The following is a 17,288-nucleotide window of genomic DNA, read 5'->3' on the forward strand; positions in this document are numbered from 1 at the left end:
ATTTTGATTTTTAAACATAAATAAGGAACACAGCACAAGAAGTCAGTAATTACAGCAGCAGTCCTTGAGACCCCATGACTGTAATTCTGCTTTCAATTTTCACAGGGGATAAAACAGCTTCTCATCATAGGAGTAACTAAGTATGGCATCTGGCTAGCTGGCACCGGCTGGAGACACAGCCTTGCAGTCATTTAGTATTTTAGTGGGCACTTAAGGAGCAACTTCAGTTATCTGAAACATCACTATTGGCACTGAAAGACACAAATGCTTACACCATTTGTTAGTGATGCTCATTAAGGTACAGGATGACATTTCTGAAATTGTACACACTGCCAGTAAAAGCACTGTCATTCACTTATAAATGACCACTGAAAGCACCATGAAAATAATTTAGAAAAAAACCCAAAATAATAAAGGAATTAATTTGCTAGAAAGTATAGAAATAACAATGCAATTCCAGCACCAGCAGCATACACTTTGGAAGGATTAACAGCTTGATTTAGTGACTACTATTAGTACTATGTTCCTCTTCCATTACTAGGCAACAGTCTACTGGGTTATGCTGTAGGGTTATATGAAAAGCATGTTGGAAATATTTTCTAGACATCCACAATTTAACAAGTAACTAGTATTTAATTTTGATATTAATCTCAAGTGACAGGCAGTATAAAAGAGCTATTTATAACCACTCTTAAAGAATTATTTATAGACTTCTAGTAAGTTTAATGAAAGAGATAATTAGTATGAACAAGCATAAGTTACATAACACATTGGTGCTTCGTTCAGAACAACTGCATGATACGATGAAATACAACTGAAACAATAAGAGTTTATTCACATGTATCACTGCTCCAACAGATCTCTATTTCCCTCAAACACGCTACAAGGAAAGACAGTAAAGCAATGGCTGAAAAACTTGGCATCCCTACAGTCACTGGATTTTGCCTACAGAAGTGAGATACTTTCTAACAGGTAAAATAAATGGCATCTACCTCAGTGTTTCCTTACTATATCAGAATTGCTAAAAGATTTTTATATTTTTTCTAGGTATATATGAAGACCAAGTTTAAAACCTGCCTACTTAACATAGTTTCTCTTCATGAGATTTAGTTTCTGAGAGGCAGAAGTTCTTGTCCCTGTTCCTTGTTTAATTTAAGAGTCCTGCAAGAGACTGCTGCAAGAGTCCTCTTTCATTCACATGACCATCTGCTCAGGGACACACAGAAAAAGCAAACTTCTACTTACATGTCCAATTACTCAAAGCATTTAGAGTGCCACTGTCCACAGAGCCTCTGAATCTAGGAAGTCTTAAAGTTGTGTCACTTGTCCCTCATGCAGAAAGGCAACAAGTTAATCAGTTTCTCCATTTGCATGATAAGATGCTATTTTACCACTAAATGCAATCCAACTGTATATTTTTAATATATTAATTCACATTTCAGGACAATATGCTTCTTGCATTTCCTCCACTACATCTGAGATACATTAAAATGTTACTGATAAACAGAACACTTCATCCCAATTAGAATAAAGATTTGCCAGAATGTCCTGGCTCTTTAAGCTAATACCCTTACAGGACCAGGACTATACAAATATGCAGTACACGTATGTACATTCACGAAACACAGACACAGATATTACACAACAGCATCAGTACCAGCAAATGCCCCAGTGCAACATAGAGAAACCTGGTGGTACATGTCACTGCTCCCCTTGCATTACATTAAGCAATTTTTAAGACAAAAAAGCATTACATTCTCACTCCTCAGCTCTGTGATAAACCATTTCCCTTTGTGGTCATATAAAAGATATTCAGATTCAGTTTGACAGCGGCACAGAAAATAACTTAAAACCATGAAACTGCCACTGTGAAGAGACATAGACTTCTTAATACCATGTTACTAAAGTGTGGTGACATCTCAGGTTTCTTCTATTGTAGCAGTGATGTACACAAATGACAAACACCGTATGCGTACTCCTGCCTGTAAACATGTCTCACAGGACAAGAGGACACAGTTATAAGCTGTGTCAGGGAATGTTTAGGTTTGTCATTAGGAAGTCCTTCATAGAAACAGCCATGGGGCATTGTCATGGGCTGCCCAGGGAGGTGATGGAATCACTGTCCCTGGAGGTGTTTAAGGATAGACTGGACATGGCACTTAGGGTCATGGTCTAGTTGACAAGGCAGTGTTGGGTCATAGGTTGGACTTGATGACTTCAAAGATCTTTTCCAACCTAGATGATTATGTGGTAAAAATGTACACACACACTTGTTTAATTATTTCCAAAAACATCTTCATGTGGAAGATCCAAAAATCTCTCAATGGAATAAATCTGAACTAGGTTAGATTAGTTAGTAAATAGGTAATTAGGTTACCTAGCTTTCAAGTTCAAATAGTACAAGAGTACTCATTCATACTGCATGAGGAAAACTATTATTATTATTAAAATTATGCATCTGTTTAAATATGTACATAATATTCAACTTTCCTTTAAGGAAAGATGGTTATTTTTGAGACCCTGTTCCACCTAATAAAGTAAATTTGTACTGCCCTTTATTTTGAATGATGCAACACTGCAAAGTGCAGCATCCATCATAATTTAAACCATAACCTGTACAGTTTTCCAAAAGCCAAATCATGCCTCCTAATTTTGGCCAAAATAGCATGTTTTAGGCATCATGCACCTTGGTGGCTGCAGATGGCTTAGATTTACTTCAAGTTACCTATGTAGCTCAACTGGGGAGCTAAATTTAGTTCCAGATGGATAAACTTAAATAAAAGAACCTGCAGCTGTACTTGTGCTGGTTACACCAAGCCAAAATCCCTGTTGTTGAAGCTACAATACTCAGTGGAGAAGTTGATGTTTAATAATTAAACTGTCTTTACAACCACGACACTAATGAGAAAAGTATAGTATTACCACAGAAATAGAAGCAGAAAGACAAGATTTGGTGAAATGATTTCAGAGAGCTTCCCAGGAGATTTCCCAGCATGTTGGATTAGCATCCCTCCTGCAAAAAGTAACCCATTACCTATTAACAGAGGAGTCTTAATGCTACTGGAATCTAAAAACCAAATAGGTTTACCACGGGACAGGAAAAGTGCAGTGGAAAAATATTTTTTAAAGAAATTAAAAAACCCCTAAACACCAAAGAGAAAAACAGTTATTACATGATTAAGTTACTTATGATGAGCAGGAGTATTCTGACAGAAAAGTTCACACAGGCTGTCGTCAGAAGCAGATCATGCAATTACATCACCTAACCTGTAAAAACTACTTACCTTTTTTTGGAAGGCTCTTTTTTCCTACATTTCCTTAAAGCCCCAAGAATACTTCTGGAAGCACACATATATTTGCACATGTTCATAACAGAGCTTCTTCCTTCACACACCACTTCTTTTCTCACTCAGGTCTAAAGCCAAGTCTAAAGCCAAGGTAAATACTTACATTTATCTTTTAGGCAAAAAAAATCCTAAGATTAGCTTAAGCCTGTGGAATTGAAATTTACAAATATACTCCTAGCACTGTCTGAGTGATATCTGTCTTGAAAGCAAAGCAGGCATAAGCTCTGCCATTCACATTCTGTGCAGCAATCTGATTTCCTACTTTGGTCTGGCTGCTCAACATCAGCTGTGACCTTCAAATAAGCTCAGAAAGATCTGAGCATATAGAAACAGGAATTCAGGCAGATAAAAGCAGTCTGAAAATATAAGCAGATCTTCCAGTATGACAAATTTCTGTTTATATTATTCATAAAAATGTCCCAATCTTCAGGGTTCTAAATATCTGATGAAACTTTAACTACCAAGGGATCATCTGAATCCTTGACTTTGCTGTTTGGTTCTTTTGAGGGCTTCCTTTCTAAAATAATAATGTAAGAATTACGAAAAAATCCCTTTTAAAGCTTGGGGTTTTCGCCTTAATTTTGTTTTTCTATGTGTTGACATTAAAAAACAAACAAAAAAGAAAATACATGAAAAGTGTTTCGCGTGCACTTCCAATAAAGGGGAAGTAGTAATTAGTTACTATTATGAAAACATTATTTGCATATCAAAATTCTGAGCTTTTTAACAACAAAAGAATTGTCACATTTGAAATCCTCTGACTGCATTTATCTGTACAAAAATGTGCAAAATATCTCTCATCTCTTCTAACTTCTATTTCTTCCAGAAATTTCTTCCAGGATTTAATAATGCATACTACTGAAAGGTATTGCAAAATTTTTGATTTTCAGTTTTATCAGTATTGATATCTGCTTCTTTCTCAGGCATAGTGTAGGTCATAAACTTATTTCAACTGGTTTTGGTTTTGGAATTTTTTTTTCCCAGCTATCTCTTTCAAATCCTTCAGGAAAACCAGCAGGAGCTATTCTAAAGCTGCACACATAGGCCCCTCTCTCAATATGACCAGGTTTCTATCAATACCGTTTTTGCCCTCCCTGCTCTTTTCTTTGCACTTTCTTTTGTCAGAAATCTTGGTCTCACTTACTGTCAGGATTTCCTCTGCAGTTTATTGCTTTTCCTTACTAAATCTGGTATACCTAAGACTTCCAAAGACAAAAATAACTCTTTGTGTTACTTTTTCATGGTGTGCTAATGTGACTCAATTTGAACACAACCTGTCCCTAGTTCAGAAATTTCTGCATTGAAGCTTAGTAAAGACTTAGAATCAACTGTAAGTATTCATTAAAAAAAAAAAAAATCTAAGTTCTTTATTCTTGTTGGATTTGTCTTGCAAAATGACAACATGAAAGGATTATAGAGAGTTTGTACAGAAAAAACAACCAAATTTATTATGTAAATTAAGGTCAAAAGCAGGTAGCAAGATATCAACTGTAAAACATCTTCCAAGAACCACTCCAGCATCTCCTCCACACATACTGTCCATAGTAGTTATGACATATGGTGGTAGAATCCTTCAGCAGCCATTACACACAGAGTTCAACATTACAGGCTGTTCCCAACCAAAACTCATATCTCCTTGAGGTACACATCGTCTTTCCATGACCTTCTGGATTATCCACCAAGCGCACCCAGGTCCTTAAGCAAAAAAAAAAATCCCATGGATGAGAGGCAGAACTAATGAAAACTTTTTTCCCTAACACATTTTTTATATGTACCATGGGGACTTTGTTCTCTCCTACAGTATGTGGAGGTTTTGATTGGGCAGGGGCAGTTCAAGTGATTAAAGCCTTCAACGTTAACTAATCAAACTGCCTTTGTCCAATGTAGGTCCAACCTCCCCCTGCTTTCAGCGTGGTTTTTAACAGTCCATTGTATCATTCAACTTTCCCATAGGGTGCTGCATGACAGGGAATATGATACCCACTCAATACCATGCTCTCTGGCCAAGATGTCTCTGTGAAATGTTTTTAAAAATAGTTTCATTGTCCAACTCAGTTCTTTCTGAGATGTCATGTCACTACAGGACTTGGTCTTCAAACCCCAAGATGGTGTTCTAGGCAGTGGTGAAAGAGGGTACATCTCCAGCCGTCCAGAGGTTCTTTAAGACACTGCAAACACATAATAATTGCCTTGGCAGGTTTGTTTGGTGTATGACATAATTAATCTTTAATCCGCCAAGCCTCCTCATATTTATATTTCAACCATCATCCCCCTAAACTACAGCGGCTTTGCCTGCTTGGCCTACTTGATTGCAGTGAATGTTTCACAGTTATGGATAACCTGGTTCATAATGTTATTGTTAAGTACAGCTTCTCTCTGATAACCTGAGGCCCATCATGCAGCAAATAATTCACCCTTATGCTGCCATCCAGATCCACCTGAAACAGTTTAATCTTGGCAGCCAATCCACCTGTCCATTATTGGAATGCTTTTCAGTAGCCTCACTCCTGGGTATGTGTTGTGCATCTACTCCAAATACTTTTACAGCCAGCTTCTCAACCTGGGTGGTGATGCCTCACCACAGTTCAGCAGCCCAGATGGGTTCACCTCTGTTCACCGATCAGTTGGTCTTTTTCCATTGGCTCAGCCACGCCCACAGTGCATTTACTGTCATCCACAAGCCAATGTAGAGGTAGAGCACTGGCCATTTTTCTCATTCAGTGATATCTAAAGCCAGCTGGATGGCTTTCAGCTCTGCAACCTGACTTGACGAACACTACTCCACAGCAATGGAGCTCCGTAGCTTCTGGGACTCGCATTTAAGACTCCATAACACAGCTTTCTATTTTCAATATACTCCTATAACAGAGCAGGAACCATCATGAAATAAAACATATATTCTTTTACATTTTCTGGCCATTGATTATGCGGTGGGGCATCCTCAGCATATGTCACCTTTTCCTCCTCCTGTCCTGATAATAATCCAAAATTTTCACCTTTGGGACAGTTCATTATAATTTCTAAGATCCCTGAGTGATGAGCATTTTGTGTTGGAGCTCACTGGGTGGTCAGAGCAATCCACTTATTCCACCAGTAGTATCAGTGGCATGATTTGTGTAAGGAAATTCCCCTTTGAACATCCAGCCCAGCCCCTGCATTCAGGGTGCCAGAAGGAGCTGTGCTTTGCCACGAATAACTTCTGAAGCAGCTCAAAACCCTTCAATAAACTGCAAGGATCTCATTTTTAGTTAGGGTTAGCAGGCCAGATCCTTTGTATCCCCAACTCCATAAACCCAAGGGTCACCCTTGAGTCTCTGTGGGTAATTTTTACCAGAGATCCTAAAAGGACCACTCTCCCTGGCTGTGCTGTAGAGCATGTTCTTATATCTCATTTACATCACAACAACCCCAGGGTGCCTGCAAGGCTTCAAGTTGCAACCCTTCATGGGAACTGTCAGAAAATTAACTCTGTCTTTGGCCGAAACTAGGACAACTTGATACATTCTAATCCTGCTAATTCAATACATTACAAGATACATTATCCTAATTATAAAAAAAATCCCTTTTTTTTTTACTGTGTAACAGTACTTCTATCCATCAGTTCATAAGCCACTAAAATGATCCTTCAGGTCCGTCCAACACAATCCACTCTGTGATTGTAAGATTTTATTTGCTCAAATGACAACACACAAAAGCAAACTAGCAACATCAAAGCAGAGCACAAAGGAAAAAGACTGCACACCATTCTTATTAATCACCTGACTTGATAAGACCTTGCCTTTGTCCTCATCAAAAGAGTCACTCACGTGAAACATGAGGTGCCTTTAAAATATAACTCTGTTGTGCCGTATCTTGATTTCTCTTCCAGTAACATAAATACTATTAAAATACCATAAATTGACAGTCAGATGCTAACAAAGCACAAGAAACAGATTAGTACATCTCAAACTGCTGAAAGATTAACCTTTCATTAGAGATTAATACAATGAAAAATTGGGTAATGCAGAACATTCCTTAACAATATCAGATGTCTAATTAAACTCTTGGAGAAACAAATAGCTTTGGTCAGCTACAACAGCTATCTTATAAGAAACAAACTTTAGCAACAGCTTTTTAGTCCTGGTTGCTATTTCTATGTAATTTAACCAGCTCCATGGTCTTCTCACCCAGCCTAAACACTTTTTCATGTACTCATTCCCTGGGTGTCATGGCCATATCCCTAAAAGCAAGCATTCTCGTGTTTTCTAAAATATTGCCCTCTTAATTTTCAGAGTTATGCTGCTCGCAAAGCATGCTCCAAATACCTGAGCAAATTAGATCTCCCCAACTCTTTCTGTCTTGTACTGGCATTATGTCAGGAAAAGGTAATTAATCCTTGACAGTCAGCAAATGTCTAGTTTTCAAATTTTCTCACCAGCTTCATCTTTCTCAGTGAAATTAAAGTAGCAATTAAGATCCTCTTGGGTGACATTATCTCTGTATCTTTTCATTGACATTTCAGCCTTTTGTCTTTTCTTGTTCTGTTTCCTTCTTTGGCTGGATCAATTACCTGTGACATACACCAACTGTAACAAACAAACCAAATTTTTCCCTTGTGTAACTTCACTGACTCACACACGGCTTTAAACCAATTATAGATTCTTTCTGGTATAGGCAGAGAAACATACATGGTATGCCAGTCTGGTCTTCATTGGCCCTGCATTCCACTCCACAGTTAATTCTAATTCCCCTCTCTTCAGGCTTCCTCCCAGCTCTGTTTTCTACTCAATACAATTTCCTTTCTCTTTCCCAACATCTCAGTACAAGACAATGCTCTTTGCTCTGAAAGTACAATGTCTTGCCATACCACCTAGCTCACTAAACTCCCCTTCTTTCTGCAGGTCCTCCTCTTGTGCCCTACAGTTCACCCTCTTACATCAGCTTTATTGACTAATAGTTAACCTTTATTTGTAAGAATGGGAAAGAGTCTGTGTCTGGATGCATCTCCAATTTTTCACTTCATCTTATCTCTCATAGTCTTTATTATATATTCTAGACCACTGTTTTCCAGTCCCTGCTTATTAATGAAACAAATAGCTCCATGTGTCATAAAATTAACAAAACTTGCTTTCCTATGGCTAAGAAATTAGAGGTTGAGTAGCAGCTCTAGCCAGCCCCCATCTTCTCTCTGCAATAACCCCAGTGGTGTCCCACACCTCCAAACTATTCACAGCCACTCAGAACTGGAAACTTGAGGGAAGGGGGTAAGAACCTGTCCATTTTTTGGTTTAATGGATCAACCTGGACAAATTTTTAAAAGATTACAAAATTAGTTCTTATCAGATTTGTTATGTTGCAAGAAAAACACACCAGGGAGAAGTGCCCACAGGAGTTCTCACTGTGGAAGTCAGACTGCAGCCTAGACATCCTTTAAATCAAGAACCCCTTCCCTAAGCCCTCTTCATGTTCACTGGTAATTCAATATGACATATGCCATGTTCTTTGCTTAAGATAGTGAAACAGTTGTAGGGTCTCTATTACTGCAAATCAGAAAGAAGAAACAGGGATATTTCTCCCCTCCTGTTTTTCACTAAATTATTGTGACGCAAAACTTTTCATGCAAAGCTATGTCTCACATTAAAGAGAAAGGCCATGCTGGCACAGGCACTGTCAGATAAATTCACGCTCCAGCTGGTACAGAAAGAAAAATTAAAAGGGACAAGTAGAAAAACCCTTGCCTCATTGCCTTGGGCCATGGCATTCCACTCAGACACTGGAAGCCTTGTGAAGCATTGCTCCTGGAGTGTTGCTGTCATCTCCTGTCCAGGGGACACCCCCGGAGGCATCCATCACCATCATCTCAGTGCTTCAAGGATGGAGCACACACATGGCTCTCAGCTACATGACAGTGCCTGGCTACCACATGGAAAGTTATGAAAAGTTTGGCTGAGGAAACCTGTCTCATAGTCTTTGGACAGTGGAGAAGGATGATGCATAATTGCACATGTTCATTTCTTTGTCCTAAAAACACACATTTACACTTCAGTTACTGTTTAAAAGAAACTTAAGTTTCCTGCCAATAAATACTTAAAATGCTCTTTCCAAAAAATATTCCCGGACAGCTCCAAGAAGTATTCAGTCTTCAGTAAAGACCTAGGTTAGTATTCAGTGCTCAAATGTAATACGTATTGTTTGCATAAGACCACACTTCTATTTGTGCAGCACTACTCAAACCAAGGTACTAATCCTATTCAATGCAACAGAAGCTTTATTCAATACTGAAAAAAACTAGGTCTCTGCTAGACTGTCCGTGCCCAATGCAATAGTGCTATACCACATTTTAATGAGATCAAATTCAATTTAAATGGCTTGATTATGCCAAAAATTAAATTTCAAGATAAAATCTTACATTCAAAGTCTTCCCACCCACTAACTTATGCTTCTTTCTATTGATGACAACTGTATTATTTTGGCTTAAAAGCACAAAAAAATTGACTTGTGGGATTTTATTTCTCTTCACCATCTCCCTTAAAATACGTAATAGATCGTTTTGTGTGCAGATTTGCTGAAAAATTCAACAGTCTTGATCCAAAAGAGGCAGTAGCATCTGCTTGCTCTCTGTTTCAAGAAAATTGTACAAAGATTTTAAAAGAAGTTGCAATTTCATGTTGATATACTTTTAGGTAATTTAATCTCATTTTAATGATTCTGATATACTTTTTTTGTATCTTTGGACATGTAAGGCCACAATGAAAGACAATGAAAATCCAGACACTGCTGAAAGTCTGTGCTGCTGTGTCCTGGTTACAGAAAAAATGGAACGGAGCTTTTAATGCTGTTCATTCCATAACACACACGTCATCGCTGTGGTCAAAGGGGGAGTGGTCCCAGCAGGAAAAGCCAAGGAGCAGGAGGGGAAGTGCACCACATTGCCTGGCTCTCTCCAGCGAGAAGGTATGGGGATCAGCCATGTGGACCCAGCCCCTCTTCACCACTGTTCAGTCCCTTTCCCATTCCTGCGAGCTGTGGCTTTAAGATGTGGTGCTGAAGGACAGCAATGCAGAGTCCAAGCCAAGCACTCCAGGGAAAATTAGAAAAAAGGAGAGAGAAAAGGGGCGGCAGAGAGCCAATCTCAGCTGAGCCATTCAGACCCCAAACCCCTGCAGAGCCAAGTGACTGATGGCAGGGCCAGAGAAGGCTGTGCAGAACCCAACCACTCAGTGGTCTGAGGCAGTAGCATGGTGCAGGATTCTGAGGGGTTTGCTTGCCCTACTTAGACTGAGCCAGGGGGATGAGAACATGAAGCCACCAGAGTTCTCATGGCCATATTGCCTTTGTCTGGAGTCCATACCAGGCACTGTCTTTGGGAAGCATTTTTTCTTTTGTTCCCAGTGATAAATGCCCTTTTGTGGGTGGAACACCCTCTTTTAAAATACTTTTCTTGCTACTGATACTGCTGTGGTAATTTTGATTTTAGTAAATTGTTATTTCAACTCATAATCTCTTCTTATTGTCTCTCCACTGTCAGGAGGCACAGTGGGAAAGGGAACAGCTTGTTTGGAGTTTGGTTCCCTGCAGTTGTTAAAACCAGAATATGCTGTAAGTGTAACTTGAATTTGAAAAATGCAAGTTATTACAAACCCATGCTACCAGATGTGTAATCCCAAATGGTCAGAGGGGTGTAAAGGCCATGACTGAGGTTAGGCAGGGACCTCACTGCCCTGGGGCGCAGCCTGTAGGCATGCAAGACTTGACTACTGAGGTACAGTGAACTGGAAACTCCAGCTGCTCACAGCGGAAGGTACTTACTCTGTTAACAGATCACTGAAGAGTACCAGGCATACTTGAAGATAATCAACAATGCTTTATAATTGGAGTATTACTTCCCCAAGTATCCTGTAACTCAGTGAAGCTGGTGAATTAAAGTAGATTTAATAACCCAAGTGAGATTATACTTTAGTGTTGATAAAAGCAGTGAATGTGCTTATTATGAAATGACAAAGAAGCTATTCTGGTTTAGATCATCCCAACACAATCAGCAGCTCTGCAAACTTCACCAACACACAAACAAGCATATCTGGTATCCAGGCACAGCCCAAATTAATACTAGAAAACACTTGGAAGAATCAGTCATAATCCTGCTGATTTAAAACAAGTGTTAGGCTAAATTGATTTGGTATAGCAGTACGCTAATGCTTTGACTTTAGCTTGATCTAAACGAGAGTAATGCCCTCACAACTAAAAAGCACTTGACATGTGTTGTAAATAAACATTTACAATTCTGTACTAAACACAACAGCAGAACAACACTGAAGAAAGTCACACATTATCATATTGCTAGATGCAGCAGTCTTTAAAGCAGAGTAATGTCCTGTCATCTCAAACAACAGTACTTAAATACTTAAAATGCTTAAATACTTAAAATACATTCTTGTGAGACAGGGGTTTGGGGAGGAAGATGCAGGAAAATGCCCACTTTATACACACCTGTCCAATAACCCCACCTCAATAAGCGATGATCTAAACCTTTAACAAGCATTATACAAGAGGTAACCACATTAGTTTCCAGTCAGGCCAGTGATTATAAACAAAGGAACCCCATGGTATAAAGTTAAGTCTAGCTCTCATATTTGTGAAGACAAACTCCTTTCAATCCTGGAAAGGGACATTAAAGTAACCCTGACCTCAAGGTAGACTTGCAAATCGCTGCAGAACTACTATCACTCTTCATTAACACAGGTTCTGCTCTGGCAGCAGTTAAATGCATTTATACAGCATATTTTTGTCAACACAGAGAGCATGCCTTTTACTTCAGCTACTCATTTCTCCCTGATTATGAGATAAAACAATTTATAATAATATGCATTAGTCATAAATTAAAAACATGGATGATTGCTTAGAATTACAGAAGATCCGAAAATACTCATATGTTTTTGCACTTTTCTTGCAGTAAATTTATTCCAAAATTCAGCAGCCCCTATCAACAATAGCTTCACCATGTAATTTTAAAACTGACAGTTGGAAGAGTTACGGCTTTGTTTACTGCCTTCTCCCAAAAACCAGGACGATGGTCTTGCAGACTGAACTAACAGCTGCATGAGACAGTACCCAGTGTGTAGGTGCCAAATAATTACCTACCATCTATTAAATGTGTACTAGTGGTCGTCGTTTGTGCGTCTTGCAGAAGTCAAAAGGCATAGTAATTAAAATCTGGCTAACCAAAAAAGGAAAAAAGCCGAGGTTACCTGAGGTAAAGCCGTGCTGCATGTGTTTAGAGCAGACATCAGCAGAGACGGCCCTCAGAGACGTGCGAGGCGGCCACTGGGGAAAGGCGTGAGAGCGAGGGAAGCCTAACTCCAGCCTCCGAGACACCTTTCCTCTACATGGTTTATGCAATGAAGGTCTGAGGGAGGTCGCTCCTGCAGCGGAGCAGGAGCACGGTTGGCAGAGGTGCTCCCAAGGTTCGGGCCCGCCACACCGCCTGTCACGGCGTGCCGGGGGAGTGCAGGGCTCCGACGCGGGATGCGAGCGGGACCCGAGCCGTTCCCTCCTTAGGCGAAAGGCACTCCTCAATAGCGAGGGAGCGAGAGGAGAGCTGAGACTCAGCCGTGGCTGTCCTTCGCCTCCCCTCAGCTCCCTTCCCCAGCGGTCGCCCTCCCACCTCTCCTTACCTCAGCTCCCTTCCCACTTCCTCTCCCCTCCCCGGGGATTACCACCCCTCCCGCCCCTATACACAGAGGGGCGACGCGGGTCGGCACTCACCGCGCTGCTTTCGCCGTCCTCCGTCCGCTGGTCCTGGATCCTGCCGGCGGCGGGCGAGCCCTGCAGCAGCTGCTCCAGGCAGGCGGTACTGGGCAGCGAGGAGCTCTTCTGGTGGGACAGGTGCGCCCCGGGCCGGCGCCCCTCCCTGCCACCCGCCGGCCCCTCACAGCCGGCGGCGGGCTCCGGGCGGCGGCCGGGCGGCGGGCCCTTGCCTTGGGGGAGCAGGTGCTCCCGCAGGCGGCGCAGGGTGGAGGCGGGCTCGCCGGGCCGGTCCCGCGGCTCGGCGGCCGGGCAGGATAGGGTGGGGTGGGGGGAAGGAAAGAAACGCGGTAGCACCTGCCGCCGCCGCTTGACGCCGCCCCCCTTGCCGCGGGGCTGGGGGTCCCCCTTCCCTCCGGCCGGCGGCGGGGCGAGGGGCTCCGCAGTGCGGCGCTCGGCTGCTGCCCGCCCGCCGCCGCTCCGGCCCTTGCCCCCCAGCTGCAGGTTCTTCCACAGCCGGGCCTGGAAGGAAACCGCCGGCTCTGGTTCGCTGGGCTTCTCCCCCGTGGTCACTGGGGGCTCTTTGCCCGGCTCCATCCTTCTCCTCCTGCGACGGGGACGGCGGCGGTGGTGGCGGCAGCAGCAGCAGCAGCAGAGTCCGGCGAAGCCTGTCGCCCTCTCTCCGGTGCGGGGCGGGCCGAAGCGGAGCGGCGCCCGCTGCCGGAACGAGCGCAGGGCTCCGCCGCACCGCCCCCCGCTCAGCGTGGCGCGCCCGGGGGAGGATGGTGCTACTGCCGTGATGTTGAAGATACGGGAAGGACGAAGCTGGCACCCTGGCCTATCTGGGCAGAAAGTTTGCCACCCTAAGCCCACCACCACCTTGGGTGGTCCCCCGGCGGGCGGCGCGAAGCCTGGCCAAAAAAGTTACCGGCGAGGTGCAGGGGGAGCGGCGGCTCGCATATAGATAAGGGCAATAATGCACGTGAGGACTTGGCGGGAGCGGGCTCGCCCTGCCCACCTCCCCACCTGTTTCCTGCGGTGGAGGCGTACGGGGTGCTGGGAGGGCGCACGCCCGCAGGCCGCGGTCGGCGGAGTGTGAGCGCCGAGATACCGCAGTCACCGTGGAGGCTGGAAACATCCAGATCCTTGGGTGAAGGTGGCCAGCAGGCATCATCCCCGACCCGCGGTAACTTTGTGGAGGGAAGGTTCAGTGGGATTTGCTCTCGCACGTACAGAAGGCGCTGAGGGAAATACGGGCCTCGTCACCGCCTCTGTCCTTCGGCGGCGGTGGGTACAGAATCAGAGCCCGGCCCGGCAAGGACCCGCCAGGTAAAGGGGGAGAAACCCCTCAGCTCGTCTGCCGTTCTCGTCTTTTATAAATTTTTTTAAAAGTTTTCTTTTGTAAGCTATACCTTCCTGCAGTGTAATTTCGGGCTTCATTTAAAAAGACACTTAAAATGGAGGATTTGGCCTCCTATATTCAACTTCCCCAATAAAGTTTGCAAGCAGGTATTTGACACTCTAACTTGTGCTGAACAGATTATGAGGAAAAATAAAAGTACTGAGATAAATTGGGTGGTTCCAAATCATCAGGGCCTTGGGAATTCAATCGACAATATATCAGAAAATAGCCAAAACAACCTCTGAACCAGTGGAGGTTATTTTGAGGAGTCCTCCCAGTTTAAGTGACACTTTAAGACTGGGAAAAAAGCCAAAGATGGTCATAGATAAAAAGAAAGGCAAAAAATTTTAAGATAGAAAATTATAAATATGACAAATTACTTTGATCCCTCTGAGTGAATCCAAATAATCAACTAAAAATAATCAAATAATCTAACTACCTGAAAGCAAAAGCATCAGGTAGCAATGCTCAAATGGATCAAGGTCTGGAGGAAGCTTATGTGTTGAAATGTCTAAGTTGACATCTTTAAACCAAAGAAGGAATTCACTAAAATGAAGTTTTTAAAAGATTTGTTTTCTTGTAAATAATCAGTTTACTCAATGAGCATGAATCAAAAGAATAGTAAAATAATTTTGTTCACCAACTACACTGGGGAGAGTGAAAAAGGCTAAAAGTATTTGAACATATTTTTCTGCCTTGTGTTTGACTCTTCATTTCCACCTTACCCTTAAAACATGAAATAAGCAGGTTTTAAGATCAGTTTTCTGATAAAGTGATGACTCTTCACAAAACTAATAGATACAAGAAGACTACGACAGCATATTCAGAAGAATTTACTAAATATACTGAACTGCTCTCATACCTTTAAATGACAGTTATTTTAACCAGTAATCACATTTTCTATTAAAAAAAAACCACAACAAAAAACCAAAAGACCACAAATCTGTTGTTTGTATAGACATATCCCCTTCAGCAGCTAATCTTGGAAGTACATGGAGGCTTGTAGTCTGGGGGGAGTGTAAACAAGCCTCTGTTTAGCTTGCACTGTGTTTTTATGACCCATGCATTGAGTGGTTCCAAGTAACATACTGACGGGCTTCCTAATTTTTTTTCCACAAAAGCCAGCATAAACTTTCCTTACATTAAAATTGTGTCATTACCAAATCTGTCTAACCTGCTTCCTTTTTATCCAGCCAGCAAGCAGATTTGCTTACAAAGAAAAGGGTCAATGTATCTTCACCTGTTTAGTTACAGAAACACTAATTGTCCTGGGGGCAAAATCTGTCTGCGCTGACAGCAAATGGCTGTGCTGAAACAGGCAGAGTGGGATTATTCTAAAATTAATTCAGATCAGGTCCCCATAAACAGTTTTACAACACTGTGAGTCATTCTGCACATTGAATTACCTGAGCTATATTCATTTGTTGAAGTTGAAAAAGAATTTGGCAGAAAGATCACAGCAAAACCTCAAGTCACATTCAAACAGAAATCTCAACATTTAACAAGAACATGACTTTAACACCTGTACAGAGGAGAACTATACTTCTAAATATACAAGTAAACCTTTATTAGCCTTATAAATAAGGATATCTGAAAATATTTCTTTATGCCACATTGCTTCAGTATTTTGAAAGCTAAAATAAAACAGGACAACAGCAACAACAAAAAGAATAGTTTGGTATTCCAAACTGAAGCCTAAGGAGACGAAGAGTGTCTTCTTTATTTCCAGCACATGAACTATACATGTCAAAAAGGAAGAACATTTTCTCAGGAAGGCAACTATCAGTGTCCTCAGAACTATATTTCATATATATATAAATATGTGTGTGTGTGTGTGTATGTATGTCATTACTCTAAATAGTTTAATACAAATTATAAAACGAATGTACCACTCAAAGCTGAGCACTATGCATTTTTGAAATAATTTTTTTTCTAATATCTTTGCAGCCTATGACCCCAAGCCCCAAATTTCTCCAGTGCTTTAGATCAAATAAAAATTTTTGTTTTGGTTTTGCGTATTTTTTGAAAAAGAAAGAATATACTTTATTTCTTCTGCTATTTAGGTCTACATATATATGTATCTGTATTTAGAAATATACTTAATTTTTTAGTTAAGTCCTCTGTTTGAAACACCTTTCCTTTTCCCATCATTCAGAATGCAGCAAAGATGGTAATGTTTTGAAATACATACCAGACATTTATGGGAATAGTATTTGTTTAAAGATGGCTTTAGCATCAAAGGCTGAGCATGATGATGGTATTCTCAGCCTGGAACCACATTTTAAACCCCATTTGATCCTTATTTTGCCTTGTCCTTTCTCAGTGTTTCTTCAGACTGAATTATTATGGATTTGTGTTTCCTTTTTTTTCATCTGAGTTATGTTTCAGATCTGTAACACAATTTTTAAGTACAGCCTTGAATGTTGTGTTTTGCTTGGTTTTTTTCTCCACAATAACAATGGAGCATTGGCATCCCACTAATGAAATTCAGGTCTAGGCATGATGAACAGTATTCCAGATGACTTCCCCCCAACCTGTTATAATCAAGTTTCATATTATGAAGACAAACATATACTCTTTAACTCTTCTTCTCCATACTTATTTTTACCTGAAGTGTTCTAACTGAGTTTCATCATGAGACTAGAAATACAGTATAGAACATTGAAGCCAGAATAACTGAGAGCTTTGAAGTTTAAAAAGTATTTAAACTATGTCATATGATTTGAAGCTGCAGGCAAACTTAGCTAGAAACAGTATTATAAATCCTATCTTCACCCACACGTACACAATAATGAGTACATTTCTTCTTGGATTTTATA

The 17,288-nt window shown here is 41.3% G+C and overlaps 1 protein-coding gene across 2 annotated transcripts in view; it reads right to left on the reverse strand.

The window, feature by feature from the left end:
• The window catches only part of MCTP1 (multiple C2 and transmembrane domain containing 1), a 219,798-nt gene extending 206,058 nt beyond the window's left edge, over positions 1–13,740 (reverse strand). For both annotated transcript variants that reach the window (XM_088054091.1, XM_014259098.2), the window contains exon 1: positions 13,089–13,740. In XM_088054091.1, the coding sequence (XP_087910217.1) occupies positions 13,089–13,664 (576 nt within the window). In that variant the 5' untranslated portion in view covers positions 13,665–13,740. The remainder of the gene's footprint in view (positions 1–13,088) is intronic.
• Positions 13,741–17,288: the final 3,548 nt, after the last annotated feature.

Source organism: Pseudopodoces humilis, chromosome 4 (assembly GCF_049639895.1).
Source record: "Pseudopodoces humilis isolate 2021_Gansu_Grassland_sample_001 chromosome 4, ASM4963989v1, whole genome shotgun sequence".
Lineage (NCBI taxonomy): Eukaryota > Metazoa > Chordata > Aves > Passeriformes > Paridae > Pseudopodoces > Pseudopodoces humilis.